This window comes from Chanodichthys erythropterus, chromosome 8 (genome assembly GCF_024489055.1).
Source record: "Chanodichthys erythropterus isolate Z2021 chromosome 8, ASM2448905v1, whole genome shotgun sequence".
Classification (NCBI taxonomy): domain Eukaryota; kingdom Metazoa; phylum Chordata; class Actinopteri; order Cypriniformes; family Xenocyprididae; genus Chanodichthys; species Chanodichthys erythropterus.
Window position 1 is genome coordinate 33,843,941 of NC_090228.1, and position 19,973 is coordinate 33,863,913.

General features: G+C 38.7%; 1 protein-coding gene across 1 annotated transcript; it reads left to right on the forward strand.

The window, feature by feature from the left end:
* The first annotated feature begins 83 nt into the window (after nt 1-83).
* On the forward strand, nt 84-19,970 carry LOC137024786 (uncharacterized). The gene is made up of 2 exons (XM_067392663.1): nt 84-642; nt 11,223-19,970. The coding sequence occupies exon 2, from the start codon at nt 15,083-15,085 to the stop codon at nt 17,813-17,815; it is 2,733 nt and encodes a 910-aa protein (XP_067248764.1). The 5' UTR covers nt 84-642; nt 11,223-15,082; the 3' UTR covers nt 17,816-19,970.
* Nucleotides 19,971-19,973: the final 3 nt, after the last annotated feature.

Here is a 19,973-nt window from a genome sequence, read left to right on the forward strand (position 1 = left end):
GATGATACAGCAATACCGGTAGCCTATGTGTCGCTTAACCAACGTTGAGAGCGTCCCGTTTCACTGTTGCACTGTAGTGAGAGCACAGCTGAGATCGCATCACAGCCTATGGTAAGTCCGAAATCACCCCCTAAATCCTCATTAACTATTCCCTACGTTATCCACTTATATTGTTCACTTGAAAGAGTGAATGAAAACAAGTGAGTGAATTCAGACATCGGCTGTACACTCATTGTGGTGCAATGTGAGATTGAAAGAGTGCACTCAATAATGTCCACTATGGTTTCGGACACCACTACAAATAATGCCCTATTTGAGGATATAGGGGGCGATTTCGGATTCAGCCTTGATTACAGCGGAGACTTCAAACTACATGCGGCGCACGAGAGAGAGCGGTTTCTGCGCGCAGCGCCGTGATGAGATTAAGTTTCTCCACATGGATCATATTATATAGACCGGAGCGAGCATGTTTATGTTTTTTATGGACTTATTTCATATACTCTAGTGCTCTAAACATGAACCAGCAGCGTGTATGCGCACATATTTCATCACGTCTTCTTCAAATGAAATGTAACGTCTGAACTGTACGTCTGATCACGACCGCGATGACATCATGGGTTATTCTGCTACACAGAAGACGATGTGAGTTAATAAATAGACTTACAATTCAAAGAAGAATGCGCAAAATTTTTACTGCTTTATTCTTTCTGTGTTAAACATACGTGTGTCATTTGTTCAGAGACTGTAGTGCTCTTAAATGTACTGAAAATATCCTTAGACAGTTTAAATGTTCTTCCGCGTTTCTCCCTATTTTTGGCAGTTTGTTGTTATATAGGGTTAGATTTTTAAAATGCTTAAGGTGCCCCCGACTCTTTTATTTTCTATCTCCATGGTCATATTTTAATATTCATGTGTCTGTAATGACGAGTGTGTTGCAGGTCAGTGTTTTATTGGTTGTTGTCTCCCCACAGCATCATTTTGTGGGGCTTTGTAAACCTGTATTAACTCTAGTGTGAATTTTTCTACAATATTCACTCATCATGATAGTAAAACAGGGCATTCTAGTCAATCTACTGCAGAATTTCCTCTCTCAATCAGTAGAAAATATGGTTAATGCCCGATCATGAATAGGGGGAAAAAATACTGTCATATACCGTGAAACCGATATAATTTTGAAAAATACTGTGATATAAATTTTTGGTCATGCTGCCCAGCACTAGAGATGTTTTTTTGCACGTTACACCCAAAACACACCCATTAGTCTACTCTTCAGCACAATGTAATCACAAAAACTTCAACATAACAGAAACTCTTTTAAATATCAAACATAACAACATTAAACTCTAGCAGGTCTTTCCCTTCCAGTGCACTGAAACATTGGCATGAAAAGAAAAAAAAAAAAAGCACCCAGAATGTGATTTCTCCAATTTAGAACACAATTCAAACCAGAAATGGAAAACAAATTGTTTTTCAGTCCGGTTCGTTTGATGATCAACAGTATTTTTGTTCTGTTTGCAGAGTTCAGAGGTCTCTTTTCCAAAAGTATTACTGATAAGAACAAAATAAAAGAATGAATAATAGAATAAAATACATTTTGAACAAAAAATTTTTTGAAAAATTGCTTTCTGCATGAAGCAAATTTAACCAGATAGACATGCATCAAGCTAAATTTAAGAAGCTAAATTTGTCACGTCCACAGACAATAGACTATTTCACATAACAGTAGGCTATTTCATGTCTCAAGTAGCCAGTTAAGACCTAAATAGTCATGATAAAATTATATAACCTAAAAATAACTCTGTTCAGAGCTGTGGTCTGTTTGTATAATACAAGGAAACTGAGAAAAGGTGTTCACAGGAAAACCAATGAAATCGATATTTATTCTAGATGTTTTCCATGACAATCACTGATAACAGAAATAATATTGTTAATGTCAATATTTAAGACAGTTTAAAGACATTTAAACATTTGCATGTGTCGACACGCAATGTTTCTTGCCTTCTATGATGAACTGCTTGTTTTTTTGCCATCATCGTTAGAAGATTAAGTGAAGATTTAATAAGTTATATAATTGTGAGATAAAAAAAAATATTTTAAATAGACAGATGTTATTTGCACATGCACCAGCGAATGGCTCACGTGAGTCATCACTGGCGCTTAATATGGTCTTATTATGGCAAAATAATGATTTATTTAGTTTTCACTTGATTCAATGGCCTACATACACTGGCAGACTTGTGTGGTCATCAAAATATATTGGCTGGGTTAAAATGTTCCAGTGACAAACCTGTTGACCAAACAAGTGTGCAGTTGTTATGCACATTGTGCTTCTCGTCCTGATCAACTGTTCAACGATCAACCAAGGTGCTTCTGACAATGGAATTTGTTACAATACCACTGGTGTATAAAGCACACGACGAGGAGATAAGATCAAAACAAGTCTTTTATCAGATAATCCAACTGGAGAGTACAGGAACAGGACAGGAACATACACCATAGTATACTCGAACGACACCCGACCACCAGCTGAACCGAAACAGGAACTTAAATAGACAGACTGAATAACTCCAATGACAAACAGCTGTGATGAATTGGATTAGTGTGCATGGATACTGATTGTGGCGGGAAACTAGAACAAAGGAACATGTGACAGATGACAACAAACAAACTGAAAGTCCAAGTGCATGTAAAAGGATTTATACGAGCACCTGTTAATTCAGGAGTGAAACAGCTGCAAATGTGAGATTTTACTAGCAAACCTTTAGTCATCTACTAGAGGAGGCAATTTTCCAAAATTCTCCTAGCTAATCATTGGCTATGGTTACAACAGGTTTGGTGCAACTAAAAGATAAAAGTGTTTGTGTGTATGTGTGTGTATTATTATTATTAATAATAACTACTATATAATAACTTATAACTATAATTAATAATAAAAAAATGTAACCTAACATTTAAATTTCTACAGGCTCATCCCTGTTTCTCCAATATTTGGATTTCATTTTATATCAAACAATAACATCCTGTATCATCCTCATGACTATTCTACTAGCCTATAGACCAGGGATGGACAACTCCGGTCCTGGAGGGCCAGTGTCCAGCAGAGTTTAGCTCCAACCCTAATCAGACACACCTGAACCAGCTAATCAAGGTCTTTAGGATTAGTAGAAAGTTATAGGCAAGTGAGTTTTTATCAGGGATGGAGATAAACTCTGCAGGACACTGGCCCTCCAGGACCGGAGTCGTCCATCCCTGCTATAGACTCTTGACATTAAGTAAACAGGCATGTGATCAGCAAGAGATAAAAAAGCAGGAAAATCTGGCCACGCCTTTGCACTTCTTACTTAAAAATAAATAAATACATTTTATAACATTAAAAGTTATATCTTATATTGTAATAATCCATACTGTTGTCCTGTAAAAATAAAAAGCAGTTAACGGTGGATTCTGGAATGCTTCAATATATATATTTTGAGTGATATATAATCAAGTTATTAATCAACATTTATCTTTCCAAATATTAAATTATATGAATGACTTCTTCAACTTCAGTTCTTCAAAGCATTTAATTTCCTTTTCATTTGTACCTCTCATTGAGAGAGAAGTACAACTTATCAGTATGTTTTGAGAAACTGGGCCTGTGAAGCTGCGAATCCTGTGTATCTGGGTGTGTGCGCTATAGGGGTGTAACGGTACACAAAACTCACGGTTCGGTATGGTTTTCAGTACAGCAGGTGGGGAGAAAACTAAACATTAAATTCCCTTTTTTTATTAAACAGTAGTTTACTGAACAAATTGTGTTTTTTGTCTTTAAATATATTAAATTAAATTATAACTAAAAGTTTCTTAAGGATAAAAAAAGTATATTTGCTAATGCTATAAACTATGTAGGGAGCCCAAACTATTAGACTAAATGTAATTGATTTTTATTTTTTGATAAAATAATCAGCACTCAAATAACAAATTGTGTGCAAACATGTACGCTGCAGCTAAGGCAGTTTTTGCATTAACTTCTAAAGGTTTTTACTTCTATTTGTTGTTGAAATATAATTTCTATACACAGTGGTTGTCATTTGATTTATATAAACATAAATTACTCAAGACATCACTAAAAGTTTAATTAAAATGACTTAATGACCTTATATAATTATATAGGCTAATACAGTGCATATATTAAGTGAGAGTTCATTTCTATGTCCAACTAACGAGCTGTTGAGGACACTGAGTGGCTTTTCTGAGGTAAATGCTGCATGACGTATTGTGTATCTGTTTTATTGACATCTTTCCGCCATTGAAACACAAAGCGATTGATCCTTCTTTGTTCTTATATTTAATAACAAATATAAAATAACCAGAATATCTATATTTTGATATATCATTATTGTTATCCAGGGCTGACAACTTTTGAGTTTAGTTTGGAGTGAGAGTTATGGGTTGGGGGGATGACTCGATACATATAGTAAGTATTCGATACATTCGATTCCGATCTTGATTCAATATCATTTGCATACATATCAGGTACAATAGTTAATTTTTCTCAAGGAAATAAATCTCTCAACTAACGCTGTAAGCATACAGCAAAATACAGGAAAATCCTCCTTGTACCCACGGCACAAAAATTGTCTGCTACATGCGACAAACAAATAATGTGTGATTTTTAACAATATTTTTATGTATTGGAATTCCTTTTAATTATTATGCATTATTATGAATTGTAAATTATAGAAAAAACTACAGCATTTAAATGGTAGAGTTCTCCTCGCTTTGTCATATAGTGTCTCTCTCAGTGAATGGGACACAGATTTTACTGATAGTAGTAAAATCTTTATAACACAGAGAGTGATCACAGGCTATATCACAAATAACATTTCTAAATGTGTTTTCATACATTATTCATGCCGTGAGCACTTACATATTCAGGCGGATCAAAAATTATGAATCTTTAATAAATACAAACAACAAAGCCATTTTGATTAAGTTGTTTATTTTTTATGCATCCTTACAACTGTCTAAAACATTAAGTAAAGGCCATAAAGTAGACATTGTCATAATTCATCAACTCAAGTTCATTAGCAATCGCTTGGCATAAATGTGCACTATTCATTTATTGAGGATCACTTTGAAGCAGTCTGAAGCGCTGTTGTGTGAGCCTGTAGAAAGCAAACAGCGCCACCTTGTGACTTTGCAATGTGCAGTGCTATTTTTTTTTTTATGAAATCATATCCTTCTGAAGTTAAATAATCAATAGGCTGTATGGCTATTTATGTTTTTAGATCCCCAAAATATAAAATCTTCAATACATTATGTTTTAATGATCATTTTAAGAAATCTCACATTTATTCACACACATGCTCCTAAATACATTTTACAGTTGGCACACAGAAGCACCCACACTGTCAAGCCCTGTCTATGTGAAATATCCACCGGCCGGTGGCCCGCCCAAGTGAAGTCTATGTGTGGGAAGAACTGGTATATATTTAGCAAAATTCTCCTCTCTAAAATTTAGCATGGTCATTCTAGCCTATATGATGGAATTCGTTCAAAAACTCTGATTGAAACAAGTCTTCATTCATTAATTTCAAACGATTTTACATAATTAATTCATTTAAATGAATAAACATTTTAATAGACTCATTTATAACATATAGACATTTATAAATGGACTCATTTATAACATTAAAAAAACATTTTGTCAAAACCTGTTATTTTATTTGGTTGTCTGTTTTGTTTTCAGTATCATGGGAGAATTGTGATCTCTATATCTATCTCTAAAAAAAAAAGAACCAATCACACTTCAAGAGAGCTTGTAACTGCTGAGTCATGTGAAGGATTTGTTCAAAATGAACGAATCGTTCATGACTGACCCACAGTTTGGTCGCCGGAGGGTGAGGACGTCTCTCGCTGAACAGCGTAAGATACGTAGCACTTTGGCTAAAACTAAACAAAACGTCTCGGTTACATATGTAACCCTCGTTCCCTGAAGGAGGGAACGGAGACGTACGTCAGTAGTGACCGATGAATTGGGATATCGCTAGAGAGCCCCTATCAGCTTCGAGAGAACTAAAACAAACCAATGGACATTGGCGTGCGATATTTGCATAATGCGCACCTCCCCTAACAGGTGGATATAAAAAGGGGGGCAGATGCAATCGCACTCTGTTTTTCGCTGAGGAGACAACCGGTGTCCGCACTGCAGCGAGGGTACAGAAACTGTGGCGATGGGACGTACGTCTCCGTTCCCTCCTTCAGGGAACGAGGGTTACATACGTAACCGAGACGTTCCCTTTCAGTCGGTCACGTTCGACGTACGTCAGTAGTGACCGACGAATTGGGATGCCACAGTTACGAAACCCCTTCCAGTGCCCAGCCCAGGCTCTAGCCGCCCGTCGCACCAAGGGGACGGAGAAGGGGGCGAGCTTACGCCGGGAAGTCTACTGCTGTTCCGATATACCCACTAAGTAAACTAGACTACACTGGGGAAGCGAACCCGTAAGGAACGCTGCGTAAATCACTACCTACCCAGAGGGGAAGGAATTTACATGGAAAACATATGGACTGGCCCGCAGGGCAGAACGCATATGAGTCCCTGGGATGGCTCCACCTGAGTAGGGGGAGACTCATCTGACAGGTGAAAGCAGAAGCTCTGCTAAGGGAAAGACACGGGCTCACCGTAGGGAGTAACCGTGGACAATACACATATGGAATCACTCACGAAGAGGGATTGCAACATATGGAACCCAACCAACAGACAACATCGAAGATGGATGTTGGTCTGGCATCAGACACTCCGCAATGCCCGAGCCGAAGGTGGAGGCGGAGGAACTCGACGGGGTTCACCGAACGGGGAACACGACTGGAGTCAACAGATGCACATATCTGGCCCATACCTGGCATTGCAAGCCGACACAAAGAACAGGTTCAACGCGTCTACCGGCTGGTGGAAGCGAGTACACGGGAAGAAACCGGCTCTACACGTAAGCTAAAAACCCTAGCAAACGTGTTGGGTGTCGCCCAGCCCACAGCTCTACAAATCTGTCAGCGAGGCGCCATGAGCCAGCGCCCAGGAAGAGGCCACTCCTCAGGTGGAGTGGGCTCTCAACCCGAACGGGCAAGGCACGCCCTGGGAACGTAAGCCAGAGCGATGGCATCCACTAACCAGTGGACCATCCTCTGCTTGGAGACAGCCTTTCCCTTCTGCTGGTCTCCGTAACAGACAAAGAGCTGATCTGAGGTCCTAAGCTTCAAGTTCTATCCACGTAAACACGCAGGGCGCAAACTGGACAGAGCGAAGCCAGGGCTGGGTCTGCCTCCTCCGAAGGCAGCGCTTGCAGGTTCACTACCTGATCTCTGAAGGGAGTGGTAGGAACCTTGGGCACATATCCAGGCCGGGGTCTCAGGATGACGTGAGAATCCCCAGGCCCAAATTCCAGGCACGATTCGTCGACCGAAAATGCGTGCAGGTCCCCTACCCTCTTAACATGAGGCCAATGCAACCAGGAGGACGGTCTAAGAGACAGTACTTTTAACTCGACTAATTGCAAAGGCTCAAGGGATGACGCCGAAGTTAGCTAGAGGGTAAGGAGGGTGGGCGAGGAGGATTCAGTCCCCTCGCCCCCCTCAGGAACCTGATGATCAGATCGAGTTTCCCCAGGGCTTGCCATCAACTGCATGGAGATGTGCAGCAAAGCGGCAACATACACCTTGAGGGTGGAGGGAGACAGCATTCACTCCAAGCCCTCTTGCAGGAAGGAAAGCACAGATCTGACCGAGCATGATCGGGGGTCCTCTCGTCTTGCGAGAGGAGCACCATTCAACGAATAGGTTCCACTTCAACGCATAGAGGCTCCCCGTGAAGGAGCTCTAGCGGAAGTGATGGTGTCTACGACCGCCTGCGGGAGATCACCCAGAACCTCCGCATCCCGTCCAGGGACCACACGTGGAGGTTCCACAGGTCGGGACGCGGGTGCCATAGGAAGCCCCATCTCTGAGTCAGGAGGTCCTTCCTCAGAGGAATCGGCCAAGGAGGGGCTGTCGTGAGGAGCATTAGGTCCGAAACCCGGGTCCGAGTGACCAATATGGAGCCACTAACAAGACCTGCTCCTCATCCTCCCTGACCTAGCACAGGAGCTGTGCGAGAAGGCTCACTGGGGGAAAACGCATATTGCGTAGGCCCCGGGGCCAGCTGAGTGCCAGGGCATCAGTGCCGAGCGACTCGCCGGTCAGGGAAAACCACTGGCCGAGGGCAGTTCCTGGGGAGGCAACAGGACTACCTGGCTCATGCCACTGAGTATTCAAACTTGTGCTGAGAGGAAGCATGAGTTATCTAGAAGCGAGCAAAAAATAAAGAGGCATTTTTTCATGGTCAAAGGAAAGGTACTCCTCCCAGTAATAATACAAATAGATACTTTTAGGTGTTTATTTTCTGTTTGGATTATTGAAACTGCTGAATGAGGGCTTAATGAACTAATTTTTGTGAAAACCTCAAATTTGACGAAAAAAATTACATTTTTGACTTGCTTTGCCTATAGCTCATAATTAGCCCGTGCACATTCCCACTCATTTTGCCAGCACGGGTCAGATATGACCATCATTGTGAGCCCATGAATATGTATACCAGCTCCTACTCCCTAAAACCACTAAAGCCATGATTAAGCAGGTATGAGTGAGAGTTGACACATTAAATACTTCCAAAAAACTTTATTTATTAATACAATTAAACTATATACTCCACAGTGATGAATCCTAAAATAAGCTATAAGCTGCACTGGCATAACAATATCATGAATGAAATGGACAAAAAGTTGTTAAATACATTCAAGATATTTTAAGGCATGAAACATTTTTTTCAAGGAAAAAACATTTAAATATGTAATTTTGATTTTTTTTTTAGTTTTAAGGGATAAAATTATTTACTACAGGGGGACTTTAGGGACACCTAATACAAAGTGAAACCAAAAAATTTTCTTAAACCATTGCCATTTTGCTCGTTTTAAGCAAAAACTTTTTTTCTCAGAAAACAAGACTGTAACAAAGGCTCAGGGAAAGAGTAAACATAAACTTTAATCCAGAAACAAACAACAAAACGAAAGTAAAGCTGCAGCCCCTTACGCATCATAAACTGCAACAGCAGCATAACAACTTAATAAAAGCACAAAATAAATGTCCAGGCCTGATCCTCTCTCGCCCCTTCACTGTCTTAACTCCTCTTTTTGTCCTTCCAGAGCTCCTCCGTGAGACTCGAGGCCAGTGTGGAGCACAGCTGACGCTCATTAGCACTAGCTCCGTTTCCACAGCTTTCTATCCTGCTTGGCACAAAGACATAATATCTTATGTCATTTTACTTTGTCAATGTCATTTTAAATTGTGAATATTTGGACTGGAAACAAGACAAACATACTAAGCAAGAAAAGCATTTTTTGCAGGGTATGTACTTCAGTGAAAGCAGTGCATTAATATGGAACGGTGATTGACTGACTTTGAAGTACCTGTGCATTAAAAGGTTTTACTGCACACCTTCCAGCCAATCAGAATAGAGTCTTCAGGCAGACCATGGTATAAATATATTTAAAATATTCTCTGATACCAATCTTACATGTTAAAGAGTAAAGTTTTAATTTTAAAACAAGACAAGACAGGAATAAAACACTGCTGAACTGCAGATCAGAGTGATGTGAGAACTTGAACTGAACTTTCTGAAGAGCACATTTGTCAGCAGAGAAAAGACAAAAACAGCTTATTAGAAAACATTCATTTTTCAAAAATGTGTTTTATTTTATTATATTATAGTGCATGTCCTTATACTGAACTCCTTGAAAACCCTCAACCCTTGATTTTCTCTCAGAGACTTCTTTCTTTTCTTCTTCCTGTTTTCTATAAATTCTGGTTCTTCCCCATCATGAACACAAAAGAGGAAGCTGGAATCAAAGTTGAAAGTGGAAATATACAACAGTGTGTGTGGATGTTTATGCAAGAAATTTTCAAATATTAGATTTACAAAACACATACTTAAAGTTGCCAGTGATGATATTTAACTTCTGGGTTCTTGTTAAGAATGTAGTGAATGATAAATGATTAAACAAGGACCGGGACAGGAGTTAAATATGGATTTGCATATTTAATTAATTGCAAAAGACTGGCAACTTTAATTAATTGCAAATTTTCCTGTAATTAATAGCAATTAATCACTCCTAACATTAAGAATATAATATATTTTTATATTATAACACTTTCACAATGAGTAAAGACAGTACATTTAAAATATTTGTTTAAAGGCATCTTAAAGGCCAGTATCACTGATACCGATGTCTCCATTACACTTTTCCCCCTCAATTTTAGTTATGAATTATAACCATTCAGCATTACAGTATAATTGAAAGCAGCTTTATTTAATTTAATCTAACAACTGTCACTTTAAGACCGCCACTGATGCACATGACGGATCTGACACACATCCTATTTTCTCACAACTGTTTGCATTCATCTAACCCTAACACATTTACGACTGTAATTGACCGTTTTCCGGGAGTTTGATTGACAAGCGATCTAACCAATCATAACACCAAATCCGCCATTTTGTCCAACAAAGCATTCAGGAGTTAGAAGATTAACCTCGGTGGACAAGAACTTGAAAAATAGTGTGTACTTATATCTTTCTGCATTTGAAACAACATTCCTTCTGATGTTCATTCATGTTTATTTGATGCTATAAATGAACTAGTAGGAAGAGATGAGGCGCTACAGCGATCTGTCACAACACATTAAAGAGCCACAAAACGTTTTTATTGTTTGAATTTCTTTAAAAAAAATTACAGTTTGAAAGCTGGGACTTTGTTTAATATCATAAGTAATCTGCTCTGTCTTGTCTGTCGACGTGTTATCAGTGTCCTCTTTGATCTGCGATGTATTTTTCACTGCGTGTGGCATCCAACAAGCCATGGCGCTGTCACAAAGCAACAGTAACTAAGGGGGGCAGGTCTTTGTGAATGCTCAATAATGACTTGACATTTTTAATCTTGTGTTTAGTAACGTTGTCAGGATACACATACCTGAGAGATGGTAAGTATGATAAAAGGCAAGTTTTATGAAATGTCTGTAAGGTATCAGAGAATGGAGAAGCAGGTGAATAGTGAAGAAACAGCTGGAGGATAACAGACAGGTACATTGAAACACAAACACATTATTCAGCCACTGATAATGAACACTTTCCTTTTCTTCTCTTTGAACAGTGAATCCATGAGACTTAAAGGAGAAGACGGAACAGGAGACTGGAGATCGAAGACATGGAGAATGGAGACCCGGGTGAGGAGAGGAAAAGCAGGTAAGGAATTGTCAGGTAGGGAACAAGCTGAGAGAGTCACAAGGTAAGTTTAAGACCAGACTAGACAGAGAGAGTGTGTTTGTGTGTGTGTGTGTGTGTGTGTGTGTAGAGTCCTCTGAACTGGTGCAGGTGAAATGAGTGACAGCTGGTGATGATTAAACTCTGTGAAGGCTGTGTAGGTGGAGCCTTGTGATTCCCTGACATATGTCATTTAAACATTGACAGGTAATTAATGTAAACAGCAATTGGTCCGTCTCTGACAGTCTGCAAAAGCATCCTAAGTCATGTTTCTGCTCATAAGTTTCATACCCCTTGCAGAATATGCAACATTTTAATAATTGTAACAAAATAAGAGATTATAAAGATTGTATGATAATTTCATTTAGTACTGCCCTGAATAAGCTATTTCACAAAACAGATATTTACATATACTCCACAAACCACAATTACTGAATTTATAAAAATTGCCCATTCAAAAATTTGCATACCCTTGGGCCTATCATTACCTGGATGATCCACGACTGTTTTCATTTGTAATTGTGAATTTTTATCTCACAGTTCTGAATTTTTTTCCTTTGCAATTGCAAGTTTGCATCTCACAATTTTTTTTTTTTTTTCAAAATTTTAAAATTAATTTTCAAATTCATCTCAAAAATTTTTTTTATCAATATAGCAAGTTTATATCTCACAATTTTGAATTTATTCATGATTGCAACTTTTATTATCACGCAATTCTGAGGAAAAAAGTCAGAATAGTGAGATAAAAATGCAATTACTTTTTTTGTTATATGCTTATTAGTATTCCAAAGTATTTAGAATAAGATCTAACAAAATACGTTACAAATTACCTTCTTAGAAAAAGTATTTTGTAATCTGTAGTGAAATGCATTTTAAAAGTAAGCTTCCCAACCCTGATCTCCAAGTCTCTTCTGCTTACCAAGAGTGCATTGATTAAAAATTCAAATAAACAGTTATTAAAATATTTAAATTTAAATTACAAATTTAAAATATGTTTTTATATGAATATATAGTATATGTGTGTGTGTGTGTGTGTGTGTGTGTGTGTGTGTGTAGTGTCATTTATTCCTGTGACGCAAAGCAGAATTTTCAGCATCAATACTCCAGTCTTCAGTTTCACATGATCCTTCAGATGTCATTCTAATATGCTGATCTGCTGCTCAAGAAACATTTATGATTATTATCAGTTTTATAACAGTTCTGTACATTTTTTTTTCAGGATTCTTTGGTGAAAAAGAACAGCATTTATTTGCAAAAGAATCTTTTGTAATATTATAAATGTCTTTACTGTGACGTTTGATCAATTTAATGCATCCTTCACAATATTGCTGTATTTTCTTTGTATTTTTATTTATTTATTTAAGGATAGACCCTTGAGATGATCCATCTCTTTTAAGAGGGGGTCCTAAAGCACAAGGATGGCTGTTACATGTACAACATCACAATACATCCCACATTATACAACAAACACATAACAACAACACATACCAATAAATAATTAACAATTGTCCTGCTCAACACGTCCTTAACCCTGTTCCCCCAGAATCCTCACCTTTTAATGGTAACATAATTTCTTTTACATTAGATTAACATTAAGTCACTGTCCTTTGTAAGATTTCACATAATTCATACATGTTATTTGGTATAAATTAATATAACATATAAATACTTCTGATGCATATACAAGATAAACATTCATCTGTAGTAGGAATACCAAACATGAGAAAAATAGTATTATTAACATTTATAATGTGGTACATCAATAGCAAGTGCAAGATGTATTTAATTAGGAGCATAATGAAGATTTATACAGTTGTAGTGTCGTTATAGAATGAAGAGCAGCTGGCAAATTATCTGACAGAGCCTTAAAGCAAAAGGCCTTCTTTCCAGTTTCTCTTTTTACTGAAGGAACTCGAAAGAAAGGAGATGTTACATTTCTGAGAGCATGTGAAGACCTAAATGGTACCAGGTATTTTTTCAAGTAATAGGGAAAATCATTATAGATACACTTAAAAATTAAGGCTGACCAATGGAATGTTCTCCTTTCTTCTAGCTGCAGACAATTAAGAGAGTTTTACATTAAGCAGTGATGAGTGTTGTAATGACATTTTAAAACAAATCTGCATAGTGAGTTGGTTTATGTAGTTACAGGTTTAAGAGTAGATTCTGTTGCATTTTGATAGATTACATCCCCATAGTCAATTATTGGCAGCATAAGTTGCTGTACTATTCTTTTCCTAATCGTTTGTGTAAAGCTATTTATTGATCTGTAGAGCTGACCAAGACATGAATGGACTTTTTTAATTATATAGTCAATGTGTGGTTTAAAGGTAAGTTCTGGGTCAACCCACACCCCCAGATATTTAAAAGAGTCTGTGCTTTCGAGTTGTTTTCTATCTGATAAATATATGGTCATGCTCTGCAGATTTAGACCCGGGCGCTTTGAAAAAAGCATACTGAAAGATTTTTTATTATTTAAAATAAAGATTATGCTGAGTGTGCCAAGATTGTATTTGATTAAAATCGAACTGAAGTGACTCTTGTATATTATGTACATTTTTGTTAGAGCTGTAGATAACGGCGTCGTCAGCAAATATATGGATTTGACATTTTTCAATTATTTTAGACATGTCATTTATGTAGATTGAAAATAGTAGGGGCCCCAGAGATGAGCCTTGTGGAACACCTTTGGTAATTATGTTAGTCTCCTAAGATTTACCCTGTACCATGACAAATTGTTTTCGACAATGTAAATATTGTTACGACCCTGTCTTTTCCTTCGTCACCTGGTGGTGGCAGTGTGGCGTTTGGATGTGGTGTAAAGTCCAATTGGATAATTCATGGGTGGAGAGTATAAATAGCCGGCTGATCTACTCAACAGTACTTCCTCTGGTAGAACGGGTTTCTCCAGAGAAGTCGTTTGCTCCAACCTGTTTTCATTTTTGTTCTTCCCAACCTTTCCTACCCACTGGATTCTTATTTTCTTTTGGTTTATTTATTCCCCTAGACATTGTGCTATTTTGTTTGGAACAGATAATTTTGTAATAAACGACATGGCAATTCAAAGAACTCATTTGTGTGTGTGATCCTCTTTATGTTACGGTCAAGAACGAGCTGGCCGTGACATAAATTGGGTGGCTCGTCCGTGATCCTTTGGAGTGGGAAATGTTGGTGAGTATAACTATTTTTGTGAATGGTCACCTTTTTGAATGAGAACTCTGGTTAGGAAGAGTGTATCCAGCTGGGTTGTGTATACAATCCTTCCTTCGGAACACTGGTTGTTGTTTTTGTTTATTATTTTGCCTTTTTTATTTTTGAGGATTATCCTGGGTGGAGATATAAATCTCTGTTGGGGGTACGCTTTCGGACTTTCAGTTTGACTGATCGTCACTGAGTTTAGCGTTTAATGCCGCCCCGAGCCCGGTACATCCTCGAAGATTAGATAGTGATTAGTTAGTGATTATTTTCAGGTAGGAGCTGGAGTTTCTCAGTTCATGGAGGTGAACCTATACAGCAAAATCTGTGAAATAATAATAATTTGTGTTTTAGTGCGCTCTCTTCTTTCCCGCGAACCTGCAACGTGTTTTCAACTTGTGGTAAGTCTTTGAAGTTTTTGTGAATGAGTGCGTTACGTAACGGAATGACGTAAATGAAGCAGTGGCTTATGGGAGTTGTAGTTCTAGTAATCACGAGTGTTCCACGTGCGTGAACCGTTTGTTTGTATTGTCGCATAGATGTGTGAGAACGAAGATGTCTTCGGTGCTCGAAGATTTCTTTGCGTGTCCCTCAGAATCTTTACTTGAGAGGTGTACAAAGGAGCAATTATTACAAATTGCCGAACGCTTTAGTATCGATCTTACTACTCAAGATAAGAAACTGAAGGAAACGCTTGAGACGACATTAAAACGATCACTCGTTGATAGAGGAGTTTTTGAGGTAAGAACTGAGTCTATTGCTCCCAGTGATTCTTCTGTGTTTTCTCCTTGTGACGTTGAGGTTGAAAGTGAATTGAAATTTCGAAATATGTCACTGCAAGAGAAGCAGCTGTATTTAGATGCGGCGAAAGTCCGTAGAAAGAGGGAGGTAGAAAGAGAGTTTGCAGCAAGGAAATTAGAGCAACAGTTATCCGTACGTAAACTCGAACTTGAGTTGGAGAGAGAACGGGAAGATAGAGCGTTTCAGATAAAGAAGTTGGAGTTGGAGTTAGCAGCAAAAAAAGCGGAAGCCCCGCAAATTAATATGCCTTTTGTTGAATCGTATTCGTCGGCTGATTATGATCCTGTGTTTGACGTTCACAAGAATGTGAGATTAGTTCCTCCGTTTTCTGAAAAAGAAATAGAGAAATATTTCTATCACTTTGAACGAGTTGCTTTGTCTTTGAAATGGCCAAGGAAGTTTTGGACTTTAATGTTACAGTGTGTTTTCACAGGTAAAGCTCGGGAAGTTTATTCAGCTCTCAGTCTGGAACAGAGTGGTGAGTATGATATAGTGAAAACTGCCGTGTTACATGCATATGAACTTGTGCCTGAGGCATATCGACAAAAATTTTGGAATTTTAACAAAAATGATGAATGCACTTTTGTTGAATTTGCAAGAGAGAAAGAGACATTATTTGACCGATGGTGTACCTCAATGAAAATCACCACTAAAGAGCAGTTAAGAGAATTGGTGCTCTTGGAGGAGTTTAAACACTGTGTTCCTCATGCTGTAGCTACATATCTTACCGAGCATAAGGTGAGTAAACTTTCAGAAGCTGCTATTATGGCTGATGAGTTTGTGTTAACCCATCGTGGGTCGTTTGGTTCAGTCAGTTTTAAGAACGACACGGGTAAGTCTAAGTTTTGTACTCAAGCCAAGACAAAGTCTGTTTCAATGGGGCCAAATATTAAAGCGACAGTAGTTGAGAAGTCAAAGCCTGTATTTTCAAAAGACATGATTTGCTTTTATTGTAAAAAACCTGGCCATAAGATCTCTGATTGTCTTGTTCTTAAGAAAAAAGAGAGACTCTCAAAACCTATTGCTTTGGTTGCTACATCCCCATTCATAAATGATACTTTTGAGGAAAGAGAGAGCCCTTTGTCTCATTGTGGTAAACCTGCTGAGCAGAGTGTTACTGGCTCTGTTGATTATACACCTTTCATCACTGAAGGAACTGTTTCTTTATCTGGTTCAAAGGAGACTGTGTCTGTGTGCATTCTTAGAGATAAAGGAGCTGCACAGTCATTTCTTCTGGAAGGAATTTTGCCTTTGACTTCTGAAACATCTACTGGAACTCATGTGTTGGTACGGGGTTTTGAGATGGGGTTTGTTAAAGTGCCTTTGCATCGAATCCATCTTTCCTCTGCCATAGTATCTGGTGATGTTGTAGTTGGTGTCCGTGCTGCACTTCCAGTTCCTGGGATTACATTTATTCTGGGAAATGATCTAGCTGAGGGGAATGTTTGGGGTGAGGGTAATGTGGCAGCTTCACCCATAGTAGTATCTGTACCCAGAAAAACTGATGTTGAAATCCATAAAGAATTTTCTGATTTGTTCCCAGCTTGTGCAGTCACTCGATCGATGGCTAACCGTCCATCTGAAAACCAGGATGATGAGGTTTTACTGAATGACACCTTCTTTTCTACTGTTAATACAGGTGAATCTGATGTCTCTAAATGTTCTGAACAAAGTGACTTGAAAGTTTGCTTTTTGCCATCTTCTGATCAGGAAGAGTTTACAGAACTGCAAAACGAATCTGATACATCTGAGGTCCTATCCACTTCTGAAAGCATTGGTACTGAACTTTCTAATGTTGATTGTTCTTTGACTTCTCTTTTACAGATCTCTCGAGAGGAGCTAATTAGAGCACAACAGACTGATGATACACTTAAGTTTTTATTCTTTGCAGCAAGGTCAAATAAGTGGTCTGATCTTCCTTCATTGTATTTCTTTGAAGACGGCCTTCTTTGTAGGAAGGGGACCATGCATAAGGATATGGTGGAACCAAAAATTCAGATTGTAGTTCCTCTGCCATTTAGAGAACCTGTTTTGAAATTGGCTCATGAAAGACTCGCTGGTCATACTGGAGTCCGGAAAACTTATAGTCGTATTATGCAGCAGTTTTATTGGCCTAAAGTAAAACGAGATGTGGCCAAATATATACGATCTTGTCACACATGTCAGATTACCGGTAAACCCAATCAAAAAGTGCCAGTTGCTCTGCTACAGCCCATTCCTGTGGTTTCCAACCCTTTTGAACATCTAGTTATTGACTGTGTCGGTCCTCTGCCACGGTCTAGGGCTGGTCACCATTATCTTTTTACCATCATGTGCCAGACTACCCGTTATCCTGCAGCTTACCCATTGAGATCTATCACCACTAAATCTATTTTGAAAGCCCTCACTAACTTTATGTCTATCTTTGGTATTCCCAAGATTATTCAATCAGATCAAGGTTCAAATTTCATGTCGAAGCAGTTCTCAAAAGCTTTGTGTCAACTTTGAGTTACACACAATGTTTCCAGTGCCTACCATCCACAAAGTCAGGGGATTCTTGAAAGGTTTCATCAAACTTTAAAGTCTCTCTTGAGGTCATACTGTGTGGAACTCGATGCAGACTGGGAAGAGGGGCTGCCATGGATGTTATTGGCTATACGTGAAGTAATTCAAGAAAGTTTGGGTTTTAGTCCAAATGAATTGGTGTTTGGTCATCCAGTACGAGGACCTACGGCAGTCTTAGCTGATGAATGGCGTACTACTAAGCCCCCAGACAGTATTGCAGACTATGTTAGTGGATTTCGTTGTAGACTTTATGAGGCACGGGCGATAGCTCAAAAGAAATTGGGTAAGTCTCAAACAAAAATGCAATGACTTTTTGATAGGAAGGCTAAGTTTAGGAGTTTTCAGGTAGGTGATCAGGTATTGGCTCTATTATCTCTCCCTACAAATCCATTTCAAGCCAAGTTTATTGGACCTTACAGTGTGGCTAAGCGCCTTTCGGATAATAACTATCTGTTGAATACTCCTGATCGTAGAAGAAAAGTGCAGGTCTGTCACATTAATTTGTTAAAGTCCTATGTTGCTCCGGTAAGTTCTGCTTCTGTCGGCATTGTAACATTATGTGATCCATCTAATTTAGGTCAGTCTGTGGTTCCTTCTCTCTCTTGTAGTAGGAGTGGTGAGTTTTCCAAGGATATTGATGAGGACGGGAATCTTTCTCAAGAAAAAGTAGACGGACGACTTAACAACTCTCAAATTCTTGTTAATTTGTCTTATCATCTGTCTTATTTGGCTGAGAAAGAGAGAAATGACATCATTGATTTGGTAATGTCCTTTCCTTCACTTTTCCTTGATGTTCCTGGTTGTACTTCCGTCATTGAACATGACATTGATGTTGGAACTTCTTCTCCTGTTAAGCAAAATGCTTATAGGGTTAATCCAGTAAAACGAGAATTGTTACAACGAGAAGTGAACTATTTACTCACTCACAAATTGGCCGAACCCAGTTTTAGTTCGTGGAGCTCTCCTTCCGTGCTAGTGAACAAACCAGATGGCTCATATCGGTTTTGCACCGATTATCGGAAACTTAATTCCTTAACCAAACCTGACTGTTTCCCATTACCTCGTGTTGACGACTGTGTGGATCATGTTGGCTCTGCCCAATATGTAAGTAAGTTTGATCTCCTGAAGGGGTATTGGCAGGTGCCTCTAACTGCCCGAGCGAAGGAGTTATCTGCATTTGTTACCCCTGATGCTTTCCTGCAATATACGGTTATGCCTTTTGGGGTCCGCAACGCCCCAGCTACTTTCCAACGTTTGGTAAATCGTATACTGTATGGAATGTCTGGATGCGAGGCATATCTTGACGATGTTGTCTTGTATAGTTCCTCCTGGTCTGAACATCTTAACCAAATAAAAGACTTATTTTTACGTCTAACTGAGGCTAATTTGACCATCAATCTAACTAAGTCTGAGTTTGGAAAAGCGACTGTTACTTATTTGGGTAAAATAGTTGGAAACGGTTGTGTATCTCCAATCGGTGCTAAAGTCGAAGCCATATGTAGTTTTCCTATCCCTACCAATCGTCGTGAATTGCGTAGATTTCTCGGAATGATAGGTTACTATCGGAGTTTCTGCCAGAATTTTGCCAGCGTGGTTTCGCCTTTGACTGATCTATTGAGTCCGAAAGTTGTCTTTCAATGGTCTGAGACCTGCCAAAATGCTTTTGAAAATTGTAAGGCTTTATTGGCCAATGCTCCCATTTTGAAAGCTCCAAACTTCGAGAAGTCTTTCCGACTTGCAATTGATGCCAGCGCTTGTGGTGCAGGCGCTGTTCTCTTGCAAGAGGATTCAAGCGGAGTTGAACATCCTGTTAGTTATTATTCTAAGAAATTCACTCATCATCAACAGGTCTACTCAACTATTGAAAAGGAAGCCCTTGCCCTTGTGTTGGCTATACAACATTTCGAAATATATTTGGGTTCAATTGCTGCCCCAATTATTGTTTATACAGATCATAACCCTCTGTTTTTTTTTAAATCGCATGAGAAATCGAAACCAACGACTTATGCGGTGGAGTTTAATTTTACAGCCTTTCCACTTGGAAATTCAGCACGTGCCGGGGAAGGATAACATAATCGCCGACGCTCTTTCTAGAACATAA

What these genes read in the sequence shown, in the direction of transcription:
- LOC137024786 (XM_067392663.1), top strand. Translation starts at nt 15,083, where the DNA reads ATGTCTTCGGTGCTCGAAGATTTCTTTGCGTGTCCCTCAGAATCTTTA.